Consider the following 24,080-nt stretch of genomic DNA (forward strand, 5'->3'; position numbering starts at 1 on the left):
TGCTCCAGCCACACCAGCTTCCTTGTGAGATCTAGAAAGCCAGGCATGGTACCTCTCCATTCTTTTCCACTTGCTGTGTTTTCTGCCAGGACCACTCTTGCCCCAGAGAGCTGCCATGGTGCCCTCCCACCTCCCTGCATTTATTCAAATGTCACCTCCTGGGGCCTTGCCCATCACACTAATTAAAAATGCAGCTTTCCCCAACTCTTCTCATTCCCCTTCTTTCATTTTTCACCAAAGAACTTATTGCCAACTAACATAATATGTATTTTATTTAATTTTTTGTCTACCTGTCTCCCACTTAGAACTTAAGTTCTAGGAGGGAAGAGATTTCTGTTGTTTTGTTCCCTGCTGTTTGCTGCCCTATCACAGAACCTAGAACATGGTAGACTCTCAACGACGTTTGTTGAGTGAATAAATGAATAGCTTATTAAGAGTGCTCTCATGCGTCCAGACATTTGCCATGCTGTTTTATCTGCCTGGAATGATGTTCTTTAATGTTCAGGAGGAGAAATCCAACTTAGCATCCAAAACTCAGCTCAGGAACCCCCTTTTCTCTTAGGTGCCCCCTGCCCCAGGCAGACCAAAGTAGGAATTTCTTATCTGTATTACCACAGTGCCCCATTTTATGCTTCCAGTAGAGCCCTTATCACAGTGTTTTACAATCTGTGGGGCTCCTTAGAGGCTCCTTATTCATCTTGTATCTGCAGCACCCTGGTTTTTTTTGTAGTTTATGGGGGGGGGGGGACAGGCAAGGGGTGGGGAGGGGAGAGGAGGAGAAGAGGAGAGGAATGGAGAGGAGAGGAGAGGGGAGGGGAGAATCTTAAGCAGGATCCAAGCTCAGCACAGAGCCCAATGCAGGGCTCGATCCCACAACCATGGGATTATGACCTGAGCAAAAATCAAGAGTTGGACCCTCAACTGACTGAGCCACTCAGATGCCCAGACCCAGCACCTTTAAGCCTGGCAGGCCCTCAGAAACATTTGTGCAATGAAATAATAAATGAATGAATGACTTAGATAAAAGCAATCAATATGTAGCTTAGTGTGGATTATATAGATATTTGTAGTATAATTTAAAGAACACCCTTAAAGATACTCCTATGAAAATTCCTTTGATATTAATACTCTCTACTATAGCTTACTCAAAACCTATGAATTAATAACTAATAATATCCAAAGTCCAAGATAATTGCCTAGTAATCAATATAAAAGTCTGAGTTTGCTTTAATATTTCCTTTACATTATTTCAAAGGCATTTTTACTCTACCTTTTATTTGCGTTTCCATATCCATACTGTTTTAGCTTAGAGAGTATCATCATGGGAGCTAAAGACTGAGCAGGTTTGGTAAACAAAGCATTGATGCCAAAAACCATTGAGGAAAGGGGTGACCTGAAACAGACAAAGATAGCATGGGTCTGTATCACACAGAAATCAAGGAACTTTTTGTCAGTTAAGTCCTCCTTGACTGTAACTAGACAATAGAAATATATAGTAGTTATAGAATATTAACCTCTTAGTCATAGTGGTTATAAACTTAAAAGAACCAAACTCTTTCAGTGAAGAAATGGATCAAAGAGGAGACACAGCTAGACTCTTACATGCTCAATAATGAGAGCTATATGTGCCCTGTGCTGTTAAGTCATTTTTTCTTAATTTTTAAAGTTTATTTATTTATTTATTTATTTTAATTTTTTTTTCTTTTTCAACGTTTTTTTTTTATTTTTGGGACAGAGAGAGACAGAGCATGAACGGGGGAGGGGCAGAGAGAGAGGGAGACACAGAATCGGAAACAGGCTCCAGGCTCTGAGCCATCAGCCCAGAGCCCGACGCGGGGCTCGAACCCACGGACCGCGAGATCGTGACCTGGCTGAAGTCGGACGCTTAACCGACTGCGCCACCCAGGCGCCCCTTTATTTATTTATTTTGAAAGAGAGAGAGAGAGAGCTCGAGTTGGGGAGGGCAGAGAAAGAGGGAGAGAGAAAGAATCCCAAGCAGGCTCTGCACTGTCATGACAGTGCAGAGCCCGACACAGGGTTTGAACCTGTGAACCATGAGATGGTGACCTGATTTGGAATCAAGAGTTGGACATTTAACTGACTGAGACACCCAGGCGCCCCTGTGGTAAGTCATTTAAATCCCACCATAGCGGCACCTGGCTGGCTCTGTTGGTAGAGCATGTGACTCTTGAGCTCAGAGTCCTGAGTTTAAGCCCCACACTGGGCATGGCGCCTACTTAAAAAAAAATGCAAACCTGTAAACTCCACAACAATCTTATGAGAAAGACATTGTCACTCCTGTTTTAGAGATAGGAGAATAGATTAACTTGTCCACAGTCACACAGCTAGTAAGTAGTAGAACTGGGATTCACACCTAAGTTTCTCAGCCCAGATTTCATTAAGGATTACTCAAATGAGCTCTAAGTGAGAATCCTGCCATATCATTTTTGATAACTAAGTTATGTCATATAAAATAAACCTAAAAATCCAGTGCATTGACTGAATAAAGTGAAATCTTGTCATATTTCAACTATCGGTGGAAACCTCTCCAAGGAGGAGAAAGAGAAGAAAAAGCAAGAAAATGGAGAGGAGGAGAAAGAAAAAAAGACAGGGAAGAAAGATGAGGCCAGAGAACTGGAGGAAGTCTGATTTGACAGGAAGAACTTGGGTTTCACTTCTAGTTCTTTAATCTGCTGGTTTTATTACCTTGGGCAAGCTGACCCCTCAAGAGTCTTAGTTTCCTGAAAATGAGGGTACTTCTGATTGTATGATATAATAGTATAATACAGTTGCTGTCTGTCTCCCCCACTAGGCTGTCACTGCCACAAAGGGTGAAGGCTACATCTATTTTGGCTCATTGTATTAAGTTCTTATCTGACATGATCTGGAGGACAGTTGGCTAGAGCAGAACAATCCTTTTTATTTATTTTTTATTATTATTTTTTTTAGTTTTTAGAGAGAGACAGCACGTGTGCGTGGTGGAGAGGGGCAGAGGGAGAGTGAGAATCCCAAGCAGACTCCACACTCAGTGTGGAGCCCAATGTGGGGTTTGATACCATGACCCTGGGACCATAACCTGAACCAAAATCAAGGGTCAGGCGCTCAACTGACTGAGCCACCCAGGTGCCCCCAAAACAATCCTTTTTAGAAGAAGAGACATTAACCATTCTGTTTTAAGTGAAATGTACTCGTTCATCAATCTTTCCTTTGGGCTTTTCCTTTGAGTATGGGCCCACGGGTGGAAGTGCTATGCCATCATTCTCGCGAGGACAGTATCCATATTACATGATCTACAGTTTCTACTGTCAGTTATAGAGAGAACTACAGTTATTTACAAGGCAATCTGAGTACACAATAGCTTTAGGCTTTTATGAATTTCCCCCAAAACATTTATAGTTCTCATTGCATCAGATCTGATAATATTTTTTTATACCTTACCTTTGTCAGATCTTTATAAAGCATTCAACTTAGTTTTCACAGAAACAACTTTCATCTCACCCTTACAGTTCCTAAGTACTTTTTTTAAGTTTGTTTATTTATTTAGAGAGAGACAGAGACAGCACGAGTTGGGGAGGGGGAGAGAGAGAGACAGAATCCCAACCGGGCTCCATGCCAGTGCAGAGCCCAACTGAGCCACCCAGGTGCCCTGTAAATGTTCTCATTAAAATAACCATTGCAGCTGACATTAACAGATCTGAAATAAAAAGTACTAACTCCTGGTAAGGATACAACTTATGCCAGCAGAGAGGCACAGGTATCCCCCGGGGTAGCCACTGGTCAGGAGCATATAGCATGCCATATGCATAAGAGAGTATGTTTTAGGAGAGCCTGGCAGTCTCAGTCTGTGGAACATGTGACTCTTGACCTCAGGGTTGTGAGTCTGAGCCCCACGTTGGGTATAGAGATTACTTAAAAAATTAAAAATAGGGGCACCTGGGTGGCGCAGTCGGTGAAGCGTCCGACTTCAGCCAGGTCACGATCTTGCAGTCCGTGAGTTCGAGCCCCGCGTCAGGCTCTGGGCTGATGGCTCGGAGCCTGGAGCCTGTTTCTGATTCTGTGTCTCCCTCTCTCTCTGCCCCTTCCCCGTTCATGCTCTGTCTCTCTCTGTCCCAAAAATAAATAAAAAACGTTGAAAAAAAATTAAAAAAAAATTAAAAAAAAAAAAAAAAAAAGAAAAGTATGTTTTAGAGGGACTCTGTTACAAGGCCTCCTATATCGTATCTCCAGTATTTACCACAGTGCCTGACACATTAGCAGGCAAGCAACACATATTTATGGAGTGAGTAGTATCTACCACACAAGGCTGGTGTGAGACCTGAACGAGCAAAAGCCATATAATGTTTGCACACCTTGGAATGTGGTAAATGTTAGTGCCTTTTCCTTTCTATTTGAGACATTTTATTTACTTGTATCCAGTTTCATTCAAAAAGAATTTGAGAGTTGTAAGATGTTTACTGAGGTTTCTTCTTTAAAAAAAAATTTTTTTTTAATGTTTAGACAGAGAGACAGAGCATGAGCGGAGGAGGGGGAGAGAGAGAGAGGGAGACACAGAATCCGAGGCAGGCTCCAGGCTCTGAGCTGTCATCACAGAGCCTGACGCGGGGCTCAAACTCATGAGCTGTGAGATCATGACCTGAGCCAAAGTCAGATGCCCAACCAAGTGAGCCAGCCAGGCACCCCTCTTCTTTTTAAATTACTCATTCATTTTTTTAATGTTTATTTTTGAGAGACAGAGAGAGACAGAGACAGAGACAGAGCATGAGTCGGGGAGGGGCAGAGAGAGAGGAAGACAGAATCCAAAGGAGGCTCCAGGCAACAAACTCTGAGCTGTCAGCACAGAGCCCAACTGGGGGCTCAAATTCAAACTGTGAGATCGTGACCTGAACCGAAGTTAGACACTTTACCAACTGAGCCACCCAGGCACCCCTTAAATCACTCAATTAAAAAGAGTGGTTTGAGCCAGTCACTTTTCTAGACACTAGAGACACACAAGGAGAATGGTCCTGCACTGTAAGGAGCTCACCATCTTGCTTATCCTTCAAACATAACTTAGCAACAAAACCCTGAAACAGAAGAGGAATTATATAAAGAAGACATCAAGCAGTTTGACTGGCAAGGCTTTTCGCAGTACAGATTTCATTTAAAAAAAAAAAAAAAAAAAAGAGGCCATGTAGTCTAAGTGTTTCTACAGAGCTAATAAAGAAGGTACCTGTGGGGCACCTGGGTGGCTCAGTTGGTTAAGCATCAGACTCTTGAGATCAGCTCAGGTCGTGATCTCTTGATTGTGAGATCAAGCCCCGCATTGGGCTCTGCAATGAGCCTGAAGCCTACTTGGGATTCTCTCTCTCCCTCTTTCTCTACCTCTCCCACGTTTGCACATATGCACACATGCACATACATGCGCTCTCTCTCTCTCTCTCTCTCTCTCTCAAAATAAATATTTAAAAAAAGGATATACCTGTGTTAAAATAACACGGGTATTCCTCTCTAATCTGTAAAATAGGGCACAGATAAGAAAACATTTACCAATCAAGTGAATTTTATAGCTGATGTAAAAAGCTTATAACCACACCAAAGAACAAAACCTCTCATCAGCAGCCCCTTATACTTTTTCAAGTAAAAAAAAAAGATAAGATTTTTAATCATTAATTTTAATTCTTGCAATGTCACAGAGAAAAGGTCATTTTGCCTTCGACATCCAGTGTAATAAGGCATACTGCAATACGTAGAACATAAAGCTATCTGAGATTTCACTTTGGTTTTGGAGATCTAATCCTGTCATAGCATTGGCTGTATGAACCTGCCGTATAAAAAATTATGATGCCCTTTCAGAAACAGGGAAAAGTTGCCCAGGGCAGACAATTATGAATATCCTTTTATGTTCTGCTCTCTAATTCCCAGTGATGCTCTTATGATCATCTCTTAGATAGATGATTTGTAGTGGAAATATAAAAGGCAGACTCTTACAGGTCCTGCCTCCATGTGATATTGTTACAGCTGATATTTGAATAAATGTACTTACTGCCGATTGAACTTCAGTAAATCTGCATCCACCATGTCAGCTAGTGGCAGGTTAAACAAACAGAAAGAAGCTTGCACAATTACCCTAGAAACGATTTTAAAATATACGTATAAAATACACATATAACTAGGAGGCACAGATTTTCTTTTTAAAAACCAAACATCAAATGAAAGTTGAAATTTTGTTTATAAGAAGGAAAAATGAAATAATGTACAGTTGATTCTTGATTAACACAGAGGTTCGGGGTGCTGACCTCCCGGGCAGTGGGAAATTCACATATACCTTATGCCTCCCCTCAAATTTAACTACTAATAGCCTACTGTTGACCAGAAGCTTTACTGATAGCATAAACAGTTGATTAACACGTATTTTGTATATTCTATGTATTATATAAAGTAAGCTAGAGAAAAGAAAGTGTTAATAAGAAAATCATCATGGGGCACGTGGGTGGCTTAGTTGATTAAGTGATCAACTATTGATTTCGGCTCAGGTCATGATTTCACGGTTCGTGAAACTGAGCCCCGCATTGATATCCATGTTGACATTGCAGAGCCTGCTTGGGATTTGGGATTTTCTCTCTGCCTCTCTCTGACCCTCCCCTGTTCGTTCATTCATTCATTCATTCTCTCTCTCTCTCTCTCTCTCAAAATAAATACATTTAAACAAAAAAAGAAAAGAAACACCAGGAAAGAGCCAGGCAAGAAATGGTGAAGAGCTTTCCAGACACAGAATGCTACATGTTAGATATGAGGTGCCTACACTACAAAGTATTCCTGTTTGGTGTGGAGTACAGAAGAACTAGAAGAGTGATATGAGGATGAGGAAGTAAACAGAGACTATATAACAAAAGACCTCATATGTCATCATTTTATGATATAAATCTTAAAAGCAGTAAGAAGCTACTTAAGATCATTAAGGAATGACATGTTACTGTAGGAACGATGTGGACGAAGGTGTCAGGAGGACTGGAGACTAGAGACAAGGGAACCATATGGGAGGCCAGATACTACTCCATGTGAGAGATGATGAGGACCTGAGCTAATGGAAGCAGAGAAGGGATGGATTCAGGACGTATCAGGACTAATAACTGGTAGCCTATTGGACACAGGTGACAGAGAAGAAAGAGAAGACAAAGACAAAGTCTCTGACTTGGACATCTAAACAGATGGTAGAGCTGTTTTCCAAGATGGGGGACAAAGGCAAAGAACAACAGGCAAAGAGAGAGAGAGCAAGTGGGGAAGGAGCAGAGGGAGAGGGAGAGTGAATCCTAAGCAGTCTCCATACCCATTGAGGAGCCCAATGCAGGCTCAATCTTACAACCAAGAGGTCATGACCTGAGCCAAAATCAAGAGTTAGACACTTAACCAACTGAGCCACCCAGGTGCCCCATGGGGTCAAATCTTTATTTGGCAGCAACATTTACTAAATGATGCACTTTAATAGGTTAAAAAGAGGAACATAACTTTACTACAAAATCTAATGTATGAAATCGCTCCAAAAAAGAAACTGTGAACATTCAGTTTGCCAGAAAGGTACAATGATTGCCTAGAAATGAATATTCAACACAGTTCAGATAAAAAATGTTGCACTGCTTGAAAGTGTAAATGGCAAGACCTAGTGTAATTTTGGGACTGGCATTTGGATTTACTTACATGATAATAGTGAGATAAAGAGCCAAAAGGTAATAGTATTGCTGTCCAAGAAGTGACATGACAATGGAGGCTGTTCCTTCTAGGTAGAAAGAAATTAAGATAATTTTATAGTAACCAAACTTCTTCAGCCAGGACTGACTGATAAATACAAGGCACTGAAAAGGAAACAAAGAGACATCGTATTAAGATGGACCACCATTAATTATGCTTGCTCTTGCTGGCGACAAAATAAATGTGCTCAGCAGAAAACACATTTGCTCCTGAACTATAATAGCAGCTGAAACACACAAGTAATACTGTCTATTGTGGCTAGAAATGTTGTGACCCATGTATATCCGTTGAAAATTGACTAAGGATAGTAATATTCCATAATAACAAAGAAACAGCTATTATTTCCTTTAAAATGAACAAACCAGGAAATGATTTCCTACATTTTTATTTTCACACTATTATGAAGAAATTTTACCAAAACCAACTATATGAAAGAATCCATTGCTTAGAAACAGTCAGCATTGCTTTATGGTGATGTGAAAGGTGCAACTAAAATCTACTATAAATCCAGATTTTAAAATTTGGGGTTGGGGCACCTGGGTGACTCCGTCGGTTAAGTGTCCAACTTCAGCTCACGTCATGATCTCATAGTTCACAAGTTCAAGCCCCATTTTGGGCTGGGTGCTAACAGCTCAGAGCCTGGAGCCTGCTTCAGATTCTGTGTCTCCTTCTCTCTCTGCCCCTCCCCTGTTTACTCTCTGTCTCTGTCTCTCTCTCAAAACTAAATAAACATTAAATTAATTAATTAATTAAAACAAAATTTGGGGTTAAAGCCCAGAATTCACCTAGCACACAGTAGGTAAAACAAATATTTATTGAATAAGTGACTATACATTTCACTATTCTTACTGTAATCTATCTGAAATGTACTTTTTATACTAAAATCAAGTTTATGATTCTATCCACATTTCTTTGGGTTTTGTTTCCTGTCTTATCTTACAAATTTTATAATTCTAATAGATTCATGTTGAGGGCTCAGGCTTACTTTTTTTCTGTGCATTTCATGCTATCAGTGAAGAAGTTCATTGTTCTAGAGTGAAAACTTTTTGCTAAATATACATATTACATTAACAAAGATTAGAAGATACTCTTTGTCTTCAATTAAAAAGTACATTGTTTAGCCCTGAAAAGTTTTCATTAACCAAATGTACATACATTGTAATTACAAGAGAATTCTGAGTGATGCAAGTAGAATGCAAATGTGCTATAATAAACAAAAGGGTTCTTTCCCCTAACATTTTGGCTTACTTCTCTACTTTCAAGGAACAAGAACTCCTTTTCTGGATATTAAAAACAATGGCTCAGGGACTGATGTGATCCATGGCATTTCTTAGAGTTCTGTAAGAGTGAGTACATAGAACACCCCAGCAGTATAATATCATTATATTCCTCCACATAATGATAATATTCAATAATTTCAATATTTCAATAATATTTCGATAATTTCAATAAACAATATTGAATAATATTCAATATTTCTACATATTGAAATGAAGCTTCTTGTTCTCACCCTCTAACACATAAACATAAAATACAAGAAATTAATGATAACGTAAGGAATATGTGGCAGAGTAGAAAGTGCAAGATTTTGAAATCAGATGTCCCTCGGTTTGAATTCCAGCTGTGCCACTGTGCCAGTTGTGTGGCCAAGGACAAGTTACTTTACCTAAGGAGCATTTCATCCAACTAACACTCTCTCTGTGTGTTTCTACCTCCCACTGTCTCTCGTTCTGTCTCTGACTCTCTCATCTATAGCACACACTCAACATATAAGGTACTCAATTGTTAGTTATTATGATGATGTCCAATATATAAAAAGATATGAGCCAATGATAAAAATGATGAAAGATACCACTTTTTCATTTATTAAAATAAAGTGTTCACAAACTGAGGATTTTGGCTCTCCATTCATGTTTATTGAGTAGGAGTTTGTGAATAGTGAATCTCAGCATGAATGTTGGCAACCTGTGCCAAAGAAGCCCAAATCAAAACAGATAAGGTCAGTGTGTGCTTGCGGTGAAAACTGAATAAATATTTGCTGCATGGAGTCTTAATAATAAGAGCTAACATTTCTAGAGTGTTTAGTTTGTGCCAGGAACCATTTTAAGTACTTTGTGTATTTTGATTCATTTAATCCTCATAATTATTCTATTAGTTAGGCACTATTTTTATTCTAATTTTACAGATGAGGAAACTGAGACACAGAACTGTTGAGTAACTTGCCCAGGCTCACACAGCAAGAGACTCCCCTGTGGCAAACTCTATGCACTTAACCCATTTACTATCCTGCCTCTCTGATAGGAGTGGGATGTGGAAGATCTCAGACCTGTTGTTGTTGCTGTTGTTATAATAGTAATGGTGATGATAAATATAATTATATTTATTATTTATTAATAATAAATATTATAATTATTATTACAATTACTATTTTAGAGAGAGAGAGGGCACGAGCAGGGGAGAGGGGCAGAGGGAGAGAGAGAAAGAATCTTAAGCAGGATCCACGCTCAGCATGGAGCCTGACTCAGGGCTCAATCCCATGACCCTGAAATCTGACCTGAGCCAAAATCGAGTCGAACACTCAACTGACTGAGCCACCCAGACACCCTGTCACAGACCTATTAAAACAGTTATTAGAATGGAATACTACTTGGCAATGAGAAAGAATGAAATACGGCCTTTTGTAGCAACGTAGATGGAACTGGAGAGTGTTATGCTAAGTGAAATAAGTCATACAGAGAAAGACAGATACCATATATTTTCACTCTTATGTGTATCGTGAGAAACTTAACTGAAGACCATGGGGGAGAGGAAGGGAAAAAAAAAGAGAGAGGGAGAGAGTCAAACCAGAAGAGACTCTTAAAAACTGAGAATAAACTTAGGGTTGATGGGGGGTGGGAGGGAGGGGAGGGTGGGTGAAGGGTATTGAGGAGGGCACCTGTTGGGATGAGCACTGGGTGTTGTATGGAAACCAATTTGACAATAAATTTTAGATTAAAAAAAAAACAGTTGTTAGAATGAGCACTTGTTCATGCTTTTCTCCTCTCACTTATACAACTCCTCCAAAAGAAAGCCTCTGAAAAGACAGCCTGAGAAAATGAAAACATGGTGCTTATCCTTCATGACTATACCCAACAGTTAAAGTGACTTAGCCAAAAATAACAAATAAGCTATCATTTTTTTTCTTTTTATTCCAATAATTTATGTGAATGTCACTTGTCTGGATATTAGGAATACACTTGAAGCAATTTTGGGCTTCCACTTTATAATGATTTTTTTTTTGTTAAGATCAACAGAAATTCATGTTAGTGTTGAGGGTTTGAGAAAAAAGATTGTGGAAATCTTTTGACCATGTTCTCTTAAAATGTAATAGCCAAGATGAAGAAGTCATGGGTGTAAAAGGTGCAGCATAGAGAATATAGTCAATGGTACTGTGATAGCATTGTATGGTGGCAGATGGTAGCCACACTTGCAGTGAGCAGAGCATAACATATAGAATAGACTTGTCCAATCACTACGTTGTACACCTGAAACCAATGTAACACTGTGTGTCAGCTATACTTCAATAAATAGTTTAAACTTTTATAGCCAGGAGAGACTAGGAGAAAATACTTGCTGAACATACATCCAACAAAAGACTTGTATCTAGAGTATATAAAGAACTCATATAATTCAGTAATATGATAACAAACAGCTTGATTAAAACATAGGCAGGGGTGCCTGGGTGGCTCCAGTCAGTTAAGCGTCCGACTTCAGCTCAAGCCATGATTTCATTGTTCCTGAGTTGAAGCCCTGCGTTGGGCTCGCTGCTGTCAGTGAGGAGCCTGTTTTGGATGCTCTGTCTCCCTCTCTCTCTGCCCCTCACCTGAGTTGTCTTTCTCTCTCTCTCTCAGAAATAAACATTGAAAAAAATTGTTTAAATAGGCAAAAGATCTGAACCACCTGAATTCACCAAAAAGCCAAATGGATGGCACATGAAAAGATGAAAAGATGCACTAATAGTATCATTAGTAGTCATTAGGAAAATGTAAATCAAAACCATAATAAAATACTATTACACACATACTAGTATGACTAAAACTAAAAAGACTGATCATAAACATTGGCAAGAATGTTGAACAACTGCAACACTTATACACTACTGGTGGGAATGTAATCTGGAAAACACTTCAGCAGTGTTTTTATGTTTTTTAAACACTTTTTTTCTGGAAAGTTTTTTTTTTAAGTTTTATTTAAGTGATCTCTACACCCAATATGGGGCTCAAACTTAAGTGGAGATCAAGAGTCCCACACTCTTCTAACTGAGCCAGCCAGGCACCCCAGTGTTTTTATTTTATTATTATTATTTTTTAAGGCAGGCTTCACGCCCAGTGCAGAGCCCAATGCAGGGCTTGAACTCACAACCCTGAGATCAAGACCTGAGCTTAGATCAAGAGTCAGATGCTTAACTGACTGAGCCACCCAGGAGCCCCTATTTTAGCAGTGTTTTTAAAAGTTAAAACACACGGGGTACCTGGATGGCTTAGTTGGTTGAGTGTCCAACTTTGGCTCTGGTTCAATTACAGAACACTGATGTAATTTACCCCAACACAGCTATTTTTAAAAAGTAGATTTATATGTGACATGGAAATTTGCATAACTTATTAAATTTAAAAAGCAGTATACAAAAAAATTCATGGACATTTCAATAGTGTATGAATCTTTACAGCAAATATGTATTACTTTTGTTAAAAAAAAATAAAGAAAAAAGTTGTTATGGTTTTCTCAGAAGCACAGTAGCCCTTCATTCCATCAGAATTCAACCATCTGGCAATCTCTACCCAGAACATGTCTATGAGCTAAAAGGAAACAAAAAACATTTATGGGAATCACCAGAATAAAGGCACTAAATCCATGCACTTAATAAAGCTCATGTACTTTGTTCTGAAAGAGCCCCTCAAGTCTTCACTAAAAATCTATCTAAATATTTAGGAATAAATTTAACAAGGAAGGGGAAAATTCATCCTCTGAAAGCTACAAAACATTGTTGACAGATATTTTAAAAGATTGAAATAGATGGAAAATACTCTATGTGTCAGAAGATTTAACATTGCTAAGATAGCAATACTACCCAAACTGATCTACAGATTCAGTGCAATCTCTATCAGCATCCAGTCTGTCTTCTTTGTAGAAACTGACAGGCTGATTCTAACATTCACATGGACTCCAAAAGACCCTGAATAGCCAAAGCAATCCTGAAGAGAAAAGGAAAGCTGGAGGCATCGTGATTCAGGACTCCAAGCTGTATTACAAAGCTGTAGGCATCAAGACAGTATGGTACTGGCACAAAAACAGACACATAGGTCAATGGAACCCAGATAAGGGCCCACAACTATATGATCAACTAATCTTTCACAAAGCAGAAAAGAATATCCAATGGAAAAAAGACAGTCTCTTCAACAAATGGTGTTGGGAAAACTGGACAGCACATGCAGAATGAAACTCTACCACTTTCTTATACCACACACAAAAATAAATTCAAAATGGATGAAAGACCTAAATGTGAGACAAGAAACCATCAAAATCCTAGAGGATAAAACAGGCAGCAACCTCTTTGACCTCAGCTGGAGAAACTTCTTACTAGACATGTCACCAGAGGCAAGGGAAACAAAAGCAAAAATGAACTATTGGGACTTCATCAAGATAAAAGCTTCTGCACAGTGAAGGAAACAAACAAACAAACAAACAAAAAAGCTAAAAGGCAGCCTGTGGAACAGGAGAAGATATTTGCAAATGACATATGTGATAAATATATAATTTATCCAAAATATATAAGGAATTTATGAAATTCAACACCCAAAAAACAACCCTGTTAAGGAAATGGGCAGAACATAAAGAGACACTTTTCTAAAGAAGACATCCAGATAGCTAACAGACACATGAAAAGATGTTCAGCATCACTCATCATCAGGGAAATGCAAATCAAAACCTCATGAGATACCACCTCACATCTGTCAGAATGGCTAAAATTAACAACTCAGGCAACAACAAGTGTTGGTGAGAGTGTGGAGAAAAGAAAATCCTTTTACACTGTTGGTGGGAATGCAAACTGTTGCAGCCACTCTGGAAAACAGTATGGAGATTCCTCAAAAAGTTAAAGATAGAACTACCCTACGACTCAGCAATTGCACTACTCGGTATTTACCCAAAGGATACAAAAATACAGATTCAGAGGGGGTACATCTACCCCAATATTTACAGCAGCATTTACCAACAATAGCCAAACTATGGAAAGAGCCTAAATGCCCATTGACTGATGAATGGATAAAGAAGATGTGGTGTGTGTGTGTGTGTGTGTGTGTGTGTGTGTGTGTGTGTGTGTATACCTATATGTAATTGAATATTAGTCAGCCATTAAACGGAATGAAATCTTGCCATTTGCAACGACATGGATGGAGCCAGAGTGTATTATGCTAAGTGAACTAAGGCAGAGAAAGACAACTATCATATGATTTCACTCATATGTGGAATTTAAGAAACAAAACAAATGAACACAGGGGAAGGGGAGAAAAGAGAAAAAAGAAAAGAGAGAGAAACTGTAAGAGACTCTTTATGATAGAGAACAAACTGAGAATTGATGGAGGAGGGTGGGGGGTAGGCTAAATGAGTGATGGATATTAAGGAGGGCACTTGTGTGAACACTGGATATTAATATATCAGTGATAAATCACTAAGTTCTACTCCTGAAAACAATATTACACTACATGTTAACTAACCATAATTTAAATAAAAATTAGAAAAAAAAGTAATAAAATTCATATGGATTTGCAAGGTACCCAGAATAGTCAAAACAATCTTTAAACTTTTTTTTTAATTTTAGAAGGAGGGGAGGGGACAGAGGGCGAGAGAGAGGGAGAGGGAGAGGGGGAGAGAGAGAGAGAGAAAGAGAGAATCCAAAGCAGGCTTCAGTGCAGAGCCCAATGCGGGGCTCAATCCCATGACCCTGGGATCATGACCCTAGCTTAAATCGAGAGCTGGACACTCAACTGACTGAGCCGCTCAGGCGCTTCTGTTTTTATTTTGAGAGATAGGGAGAGAGAGAGAGAGAGAGAGAGAGAGAGAGAGAGAGCGCATGAGATGGGAAGAGGAGCAGAGTGAGAGAACAATTCTTAAGCAGGCTCCACTCAGCACAGAGCCTGACACCGGGCTTGATCCCATGACCTGGGAATCACGACTTGAGCTGAAATCAAGAGTAAGATGCTCAACCAACTGAGCCACCCAGGCACCCCATATCTACTCTTTATTTATTTGTTTGTTTTCTATTTTTTAATGTTTATTTATTTTTGAGAGAGAAAGACAGAGCACAAGCTGGGGAGGGGCAGAGAGAGAGGGGGGAGACAGAATCTGAAGTAGGCTCCAGGCTCCTATCTGTCAGCACAGAGCATGACTTGGGGTTCGAACCTGCAAGCTGTGAGATCATGACCTGAGCCAAAGTGGGACACTTAACCAGCTGAGCCACACAAGTGCCTCTCTACTCTTTTTATTTTTTTATTAAAAATTTTTTTTAAACATTTATTCATTTTTGAGAGAGAGAGGCAGAGCATGAACAGAGGAAGGACAGAGAGAGAGAGAGGGAGACACAGAATCTGAAGCAGGCTCCAGGCTCTGAGCTGTCAGGCAGCACAGAGCCAGATGAGGGGCTCGAACTCACACACCACGAGATCGTGACCTGAGCTGAAGTCGGACATTTAACCGGCTGAGCTACCCAGGTACCCCAACTCTTTTTATTTTTAACATAAGAGTTTAACAAACTTTTTTCTACTTTGAGGAGATACTATAGGCAAGTACATGATTAAAAGTGGGAAGATATATATATATATATATATATATATATATATATAATATTTTATGTATTTTAGAATCTGATAAAGCAGAAATAGGAACCCAAACAGCTCCCCATCCTAGGTCATTGAACATAGGAGCAAACAGTTAGACAAACGTCAGACTGTCCTGAAGGAATAGCATCATTTCAATATACATACCCAGTACCAGGGACTATTCTGATAAGCCAAAAATGATACTCTATTTGGCATACTCTGCTAAGTAAGCCATGTAAACACAGTACATTTTAGAGAGAGAATCTAAACATGCACAACTCTAAAAGCAGATGCCTCTGTACATCCCTTTTCTCATCTGTAAGGATAAGAAGAGTCTTTCCTTTGAAGGGGTTGTGAGGATTAGGTGAGGTAATGTATACAAGGTGCTTGGCATAGTTCATGGCACATGGTAAGCACCCAATGTGACTTTCCATTATTATGATGTATACAGTAACCAAACTATGACAAAGGCCTGGAGCTAATCGTGGAAAAGACAAATTGCATTCTGTAAAGTCTGCATAAGGAACCATGTCAACACTTAAAATATTTTAGAACTATTTCTATCTAACATGGTTTAAATATTTTTGAAGCCAGATAAACGTGTAAACAGTAAAAACTCATCTATCTAGAATGACTTATTCTCTAATGAATTTTACTTATTTAATTATGAAAATAGGAATCATAGGCTACATTAAGTCATATTTTGGGGTGACATATTTAGGTGAAAGAAAGCAATATGATTCATCAACTCTCTAAATGCTGTAAAAAAAAAAAAAACAAACAGCAGGCTGGTTTATTTTTTGAAGGAGGACATACCTTTTCCAGTAATGGTCATGAGCATGGAATTTTAATAATGCTTTGGAATTCTAGGACTCAGTCTTTTAGCCAAGTGTTTTGAAACCTGGCTTCAAGAATTCTTTTTTAAATAAAAAAAAATTATTTTAGAGAGGGAGAGAGACAGTGTGAGCTGGAGAGTGGGTGGGACAGAGGGAGAGAGAGAGAATGGCAAGCAGACTCCATGCAAAGCGCGGAGCCCAACGCAGGGCTCCACGTGGGGCTCGATCCCATGATCCTGGGATTATGACCAGAGCCAAAATCAAAAGTCGGACAGTGAACCAACTGAGCCACCCGGGAGCCCCAAGAATTCTTGATCAAGTAACTTTCTTCCTTATAATGGTACAGGAACGTTAACTGCCCCGGTAAAGCAAAACTGCCATTTATTTCCCTCCATATCTCTGCTAAGGTTTAAGTGAGAAAGTTCAGAAGAACAAAATTCAAAAGCTAAGATGTTTCAATTATCATGTCACTCAGCTCTCATTGGGTTCGCTTTTCTTTTTCCCTTTCACTTCTTATTTCCATTACGTTTCTACTGAAACATAATATCTGGGGCTCTGAATCTTTGGGTCTCTTTTTTATTGAAGTACGTTTGACACACAATGTTACACTAGTTACAGGTGATTGGACAAGTCTGTATGTTATACTATGCTCAGTGCCAGAGTAGCTACCATCTGCCACCATACATTATTGCAGTATCATTGACTATATTCTCTTTGGGTCTCTTATGTGCATCATTTTGTCAAACTACTGACATAATCAGGCTTTTAATTTCCTCAGCCAGGTGAGAGTTAGACCTCTAATTCCCGTAGGAAGATAAAGGAAGAATCATCACATACCTGTGGGCAAATAAAGCCTGCCCCATACATGATGCTCCTTAGGAAAGAAGGAAGAACGTCCTTGGGAATGAGATTATCTGCAAAGATCATCATGAAGTTTTTGAAGAAAGTTAAATGGAAGACTTGGAAGAAACTCATTATCAGAAAAAGGCAAAAGTTTTTCTGGGTCAAGAGCTGTCTCATCAATGAGACGATGGAGGTCCAGGGGAGATCCTGTTCACTTTCGGAGAAGAGGTTTTCCTCAGGGCTTCTTTTCGGTCCAAAGTGACTCATGCGGTACATGCCAGTGTAAAGGCTGGCAGTGGCAAGAATGGCAATGAGCACAGTGAAGGCCTGAAAATTGAAGAAAATTTCCATGTTATCAGAGATGAGGCCACCAAAGAGGATGCTGGTGGATCCTACTAGTGATGCCACTTGGTTAATTTTAATAAGCTGAAGCCGACTTTCATGTCTAGTGAAAATCTCTGCAAACAGCATATACTGGGCTTGCTGAACGAAGGTAAGCGTGCTGTCAAAAGCACATAGGGATACCACCAGATGAAGTCCACTCAGCCAGTCACCTTCGTGATAGTATTTCCAAGGGAACCAAGGAAGCAGGAAGGCTATCGAATACAAAGGGGCACCATACAACACAGAACTATGACGACCGGAACAGCAGTCACCCTGAGAGTTGTGAAAATACCCAGTCAGGTCATTAAGAGCATTCCAGATCATTAAAATCATCTAGGAGAAAAAACAAACACAAGGATTATTTTAGTGTGGTTTATCCTGATGAAAATGACTCCTGAATTTTTATTTAATGTAAAGTAACCAAAACTATCCATAAAAAACAGAAAACAAAAAACAAAACAAAACAAACAAAAACAAAAACAAAAACCACCACCACACACACTCAAAACCCTCACTGCTTTCAGGACCAGCAGGGGGCATATATCCTATAGTATCAATAATAATAACAGCTCATGCTACTCCAAAAGCCAATGTGCATTCACTTTGTATTTAGGCATTGTACAAATACTTTCATGAATTAATTCATTAAATCCTTAAAATAATCCTACGAAGCAGGTACTGTTATTATTATCCCTACTTTACAATGAAGAAACTGATGGCCAGAGAAGTTAATCAATTTGCTTACCTGATAAATGACAGAGCCAGGGGCTGAGCCAAGGCAGATGACCCCAGACTCTGTGCTTTCAATCATTATGTTAGACTGCTTCCCCACAAGGCACTCAGGGCCATGCCTCTGCAGGGAATGATGGCCCGTATATATACCATGGCATAGTTTTACATAATTTCATTAGGAAAAGTTAAAATAGCAATGTTTACCATTGCAAAATGCCAAAAACACTAATTAAGTCAAGTATGTAATTGACTTACATACTTATTACCAACTTACATACATATTACCAACTTACATACTTACAATATGACTTATATACATATTACCAACAATTGTTGGTAATAAAGGAGTAACATTATAAAATATAAAGGTTTTTAAGGGCATTAACTTTATCCACCCTGACCACATAATTGGTAATGAGTTACAGCATAATTTGTGATTACCATGGACCTTTTCAAGATATAGTGTCTTAATAATAATTCTAATTGTCCCGTATAAGTGAATTTTCCAAATAACCAAAGCTTACCCTTTAAATTCTAAAGCTTTAAGGTTTTAAGTGGCAATCTTTTAATAATTTCTTTGCCCTCAAGCAGAGGATCTTGGACATGGATAACCTTTTCTTAAAAACTCTTCCAGCTGTGTGAAGAATTAGCTCTTTGGGAAATTACAATAATATATAACTATGGGGAAAGAGAAACTGTCCTAGGTGAACAGATAATAAGGGCTCCATCTCACCTGGGCTTGGTAAAAAGCCACTTCTGAAATCTTGTACAGATGTAAAAACAGCTTCACATAGTAGAAACTGAAGACAGAATTTAGCATTTCAGTCCCTAATGTTATCATAGCATATGCCCAAGCAATGGGTTTGATACTTAAAAGTGTCATTTTCCACGCAAAGGAATTCTTCCTCCTTTTGTTTAAAAAAAAAAAGGATAATGGTTAAAATCCACTATTTGCATATAATAGCTGATGGGTGGCAAAATTCCTCTGAACACTAGCTCAATTTTAATTAAGAATCCCAAACCACTAGCTGTGCATATGTCATCAGATTTAACACTTAACATTCACTCAACCTTTTTGAGAAGTTGACAGGAATCCTAATTTGCATAGAGTGTGACTCTGCTTCTATATATATATATATATATATATATACACACACAATATATACTGAGTACAATATATATACACAATATATATTCAGTACAATATATACATATATGCACAATATATATTGAATGAATATATATTCATATATATGTATATAAATATAAATAACAAATAATAAATATAAATATAAATATAAATATATATATGGCTTGAACCTATGACCCCAAGATCAAGAGTCACATGCTCCTCCAATTGAGCCAGCCAGGCCCATGCCAGTGAACGTATTTTTATGAACTCTTCCAAGTTATCCAAGTGAGATTTATCCATGAGTTTGGGTATGCTTAATTGGAGGCCAGAGGGATGTGTTTATGTCATTATTATCCTCCTTACTTGGGAGGGTGCAACAGAAAAGGAATGATGAGGTGACATCCCTTAGCTAAAGTCAGAAGGAATAGAACCCTTCATCTTAATATAAAGCTGACCATTCAGTGGTTACAGACTTGCATTGGAATATTTATGCTTGGTCTTCTCCTGACAGACTATATAACTTTGGCCCAAAGGACATATCTAAGATGGCTATAGAAATAACACATTCTGGGGGTGCCTCCGTGGCTCAGTCGGTTGAGGGTCTGACTCCAGCTCAGGTCATGATCTCACGGTTTGTGGGTTCAAGCCCCGTGTGGGCTCTGTGCTGACAGCCTGGAGCCTGCTTCGGATTCTGTGTCTCCCTGCCTCTCTGTCCCTCCCCCACCCTCACTTTGTCTCACTCTGTCTTTCAAAAATAAATAAATGTAAAAAAAAATTTTTTTTAAAAAAGAACACATTCTGGTCTTTGCTCTAATGTAGATACTCCTCTTAAATCTGGCCTATTGTCTTACCCTTTCAATGAGTTGATTTATCCAACGGGAAAATAGGAAAAGGTTAACCAAGCAAGAGGTAAGTACAGATCCATCTTTTAATCCTGACTATAATTTAAGACAATGCCATGATTTTTCTGTTTTATCCCTTTCTTACTGGAATATTTGGCCAGGTCTCCACAATCTAACTGAATCACAAAACAGACAGATATTCAGATAACTCAAGAGATGTTACTTGCTTATATAATCCTCGGGAATTAAGCAGACACTGCAGTCTATATTGTCCAATCTCTTAGGGAAGGAGAGGCCAAGCTAGAAGCAGGGCTCAAATGACCAAAATATCTAAGTCTCTGAGCTTCACTTTGCATTGGGTAGATCCAAGAATGATTGTGATTCTATGGGAAGTAGGGCCCTACAATTAAAAGGGGTTATTGAGGTACCTGGGTGGCTCAGTTGGTTGGGTGTCTGACCTCGGCTCAGGTCATGATCTCACGGTTTGTGGGTTCGAGCCCCATGTCAGGCTCTGTGCTGACAGCTCAGAGCCTGGAGCCTGCTTTAGATTCTGTGTCTCCTTCTGTCTCTCTGCCCCTCCCCCACTTGTGCTCTCTCTCGCTCTCTCTCTCTCTGTCTTTGTCTCTCAAAAATAAATGAATGTAAAAAAAATTTTTAAGGGGTTATTAAACCCATATGCAGACCAAGCATTGTCTATAGACTGAATAAAGAATATTTTGCTCATATGTGCACTAGTATTCTTTAAATGTTTCTGCTGTAACGATTCCACCTGAAGTTTTTTGTTGTTGTCATTATGCAGTGCTCAAACACTTGAAAAGTACAAGTACTATTACGCGGAGGTCAGCCAACATTTTTGGCTTTAAACACAATTTTCAGATTTGAAAAAACTGGGAACTACTGGTGAAGACCCCACTCTAGGGAGTTACTTTTGGCCTAAGTGAGAATGAAGATTGAAGGCCAAAACAAGGCAGTCAGTTGAACCAAAAGCCAAGATACAAATTTAGCCCACCAAAATGTAGGCACTCTTATTTTTCTTAGTTTTATTTCAGGCATGCCGAAACAAGAAGCCTGCCACGCATTCTACGCTGATCTATCATTAAGTCAGAAGGTGGGTATTTATAAACCGAGAATTTTGCAAAGGGTCATAAACTCGCTGAGTTAAAATTTTTTAAAAAGATTTCGAGTTAAGCACCCATCCTGTCTGAAACGTGTGAATATAAGGTTTTAATAACATTATGAAAAAGTCTTATAACCTGAACGTCTCTGTTTCTATATGCTAATCTTTGTATCGTTCCAATTTTAGTCTACGTGCTGCCGAAGTGAGCCCTGTTTGTTTATGTATACTGACAGAAGGAAGTAAAATCCCTCTTATTTTCATTTGCAAAAGGAACCATCAATGTTTTGCTTTAGACTATTTTCATCATAGTAAATACTTGTTTCAGTAAGTATCAAACTGAAAATCACTTAGAATTTTTTTTAAAGCCAACACTACTCTCTAAAAACTCTCCTTACCTGACTTTATTATAGCAACAAAACACAAAGAATATTATATCTTTCTGAGCAGCGACAAAAGACTTCTGACACTGGTTCTTCTTTAGCACAAAACGTTTTATACAGAAGAGTTTAAGTGGCAAAATAGGGCAAAAAAGAGTTTAAGTGGCAAAATAATGATATACCCATTAATTATTAAATGAAAACCCAAAACCCTCCTTTTAGAATCACCCTGGGTTGTTATTCACTAACCTACTACTAAACCAAGCAATATTAATGTCACTGAAGAGGTGTTGATGATTGCTTCTATGTTTTGACTAAGTAGACTGTATGAGCATGATGGAGACCCCTCCAAAGCATGGCTTCAAACAGTGAAAGCTAACATCTCTTTTTCATTGCAATTTTTGTGCAAGATTTCCCAGGGGGAAAAAAAAGTTTCCCCAAAAGGTTTTCTTAGAAAGAACCCACTAATCCCAAAGACAGTCTGTTGTGGGTTTGGGTTTGTTTTTTGTTTTTGTTTTTGTTTTTTTTTTTTTTGCCATTTTAAATTATCAGTAACTTTAATTCTCCATATCTTTCTCTTTGTTTTTTGTTTTTGAAGGAGAATGTGAAAGAATGTTTCATTACACTGTCCAATTTGATATGGAGTCAAATGAGTTATTTGCCATGGAGAAAAAAGCTAGCACTTTCAATCTTGCGGATCAGTGACTATGGAAGATGAGTCCCTTGAAGGTCAGATGCCTGATTCTAGCCCTCAGCTTCCACAAACCACAGTCAGCAAATCCTAAATCCAATCATCTCTTTCCAAAGAGCTCTATTTGTAGTGACTTACTTTTAGATTAAGATAGTTGGCTTTAAATTATTTTCTTTTGGCTCTGGACTCTATCTCTACCTGAATTTTGACAATTAGGGCAGTAAAGGCTCTCAGGTAACCTAAATTTCTTCTTTTTTTAACCTAGCAATAAAAGTAATCAGTAACATTTTGCCTTTTAGTATATCTGGATTCAGAAGAGAAGGATTTGTGAGTTTACCATTCCTCTTTTATTACTTTCTAACACCATTATTCCTTCTGCATTTATTGGTTGGCATTCTACTATAAGAGAGAGCACTGCTGTCTTCTATCAGTTGTTATCTTTACCTTTACATCAAGGTCGAGAACATTGACCTTCTGGTCTGTGCACTATGTAGGAGTTTCTGGGTTTTGCCTGCACGATGATGGTAAAAGCCGCACCCCAGGAGCAACAGTGTCCCTTAACTCTGTGGAGAACGAAGTTCACTGCCTTGCTGGCCATCAGGTGCTAGGGCTGCATTTCCCTCCAGGTGCAATGTCATGACCCCGGGTGCTTAACTGGCGGTCTATGAATCTTTTAAAAGTCGTATACAAAAGTGCTTGTAACTTTTTTTTTTAAGGAGATACCTTCAAGCGCACCCCTTTTCTGCCCCAGATACTCAAGTGGATCCGGGGCCCTCTGTTTCAGGGGAAGTAAGTACAACTCTCAGCGGGTTGAAGGTGAGAGTTCAGTTAATCAAGGAGAAGACAGCTAACAGCTGTCGACCGACCCTTAATTTTCCCAGATCAAGAAGAGCAAATCTGAGAGTCAAAAGGCCCCAAGGGCCAGCCGGGCAGCGGACCTCGGGCTCCCGGCACCCTTCGCGCCTCCGCTTGCACGAAGGGCGCCCCCACGACAACCGCCCACTGCTCTGAGGCCGGACTCCCGCCTCTCAAGCCCACGCACCCTATCCACTGGCTAACTGGCCGGCTGGACACCCGCCACAGGCGCCGCTGATGTCGCCACCTCCACAACCAGCACCCGAAACACTGGCCCAGGAACGACCCCAAGCAGAAAGGAGGGCGGGGTCCTCGGCCGCACCCCTTCGCCTTTCCCCCGCCTTCTTTGTTTCTTCCGGAGTCGCCATTGGCTGCCTGCCCGCGAGACCGGGCGACCCGCGGGACAACGGTGAGACAGGATTGGACGACGTCACTGCCGCTCGGCCAGCGGCCCGCTCTCGATTGGCCGAGGAGCCGCCGGGGGTTTGAATCGCGGCCCCGGCCGGGGAGGGTTCTGCCAAAGTGCCACGTTGGGCCCGGCTGCGGCGTGAGGAGCCGGCTCAGGGCTCCGTCCCGGGTGTTCGCGCCTGGGCACCGGCCGCTGGGGCAGTTGGGCGGCACGAGTAGAGTCGGGAAGACGGTCCGCGGCGTGCGCTGCGGGCCGCCCCGCGGCGGCGGCGGCGGCGGCGGCGG

The 24,080-nt window shown here is 39.8% G+C and overlaps 1 protein-coding gene across 2 annotated transcripts; it reads right to left on the minus strand.

Annotated features, from left to right (window-relative positions):
- Window positions 1-1,192: 1,192 nt before the first annotated feature.
- On the minus strand, window positions 1,193-23,678 carry LOC121019393 (transmembrane protein 180-like). 2 transcript variants are annotated; one of them, XM_040458781.1, is made up of 6 exons: window positions 23,575-23,678; window positions 19,107-19,281; window positions 17,252-17,974; window positions 7,675-7,829; window positions 6,023-6,106; window positions 1,193-1,393 (listed from the first exon to the last, which is right to left on the minus strand). In XM_040458781.1, the coding sequence occupies exons 2-6, from the start codon at window positions 19,254-19,256 to the stop codon at window positions 1,267-1,269; spliced, it is 1,239 nt and encodes a 412-aa protein (XP_040314715.1). In that variant the 5' UTR covers window positions 19,257-19,281; window positions 23,575-23,678; the 3' UTR covers window positions 1,193-1,266. The 2 variants fall into 2 exon arrangements, with proteins under 2 accessions (XP_040314715.1, XP_040314716.1); XM_040458782.1 differs by lacking the exon at window positions 23,575-23,678 and adding an exon at window positions 22,977-23,055.
- Window positions 23,679-24,080: the final 402 nt, after the last annotated feature.

The sequence above is a fragment of the Herpailurus yagouaroundi genome, unplaced genomic scaffold, assembly GCF_014898765.1.
Source record: "Herpailurus yagouaroundi ecotype Mexico unplaced genomic scaffold, PumYag 222, whole genome shotgun sequence".
Classification (NCBI taxonomy): Eukaryota; Metazoa; Chordata; class Mammalia; order Carnivora; family Felidae; genus Herpailurus; species Herpailurus yagouaroundi.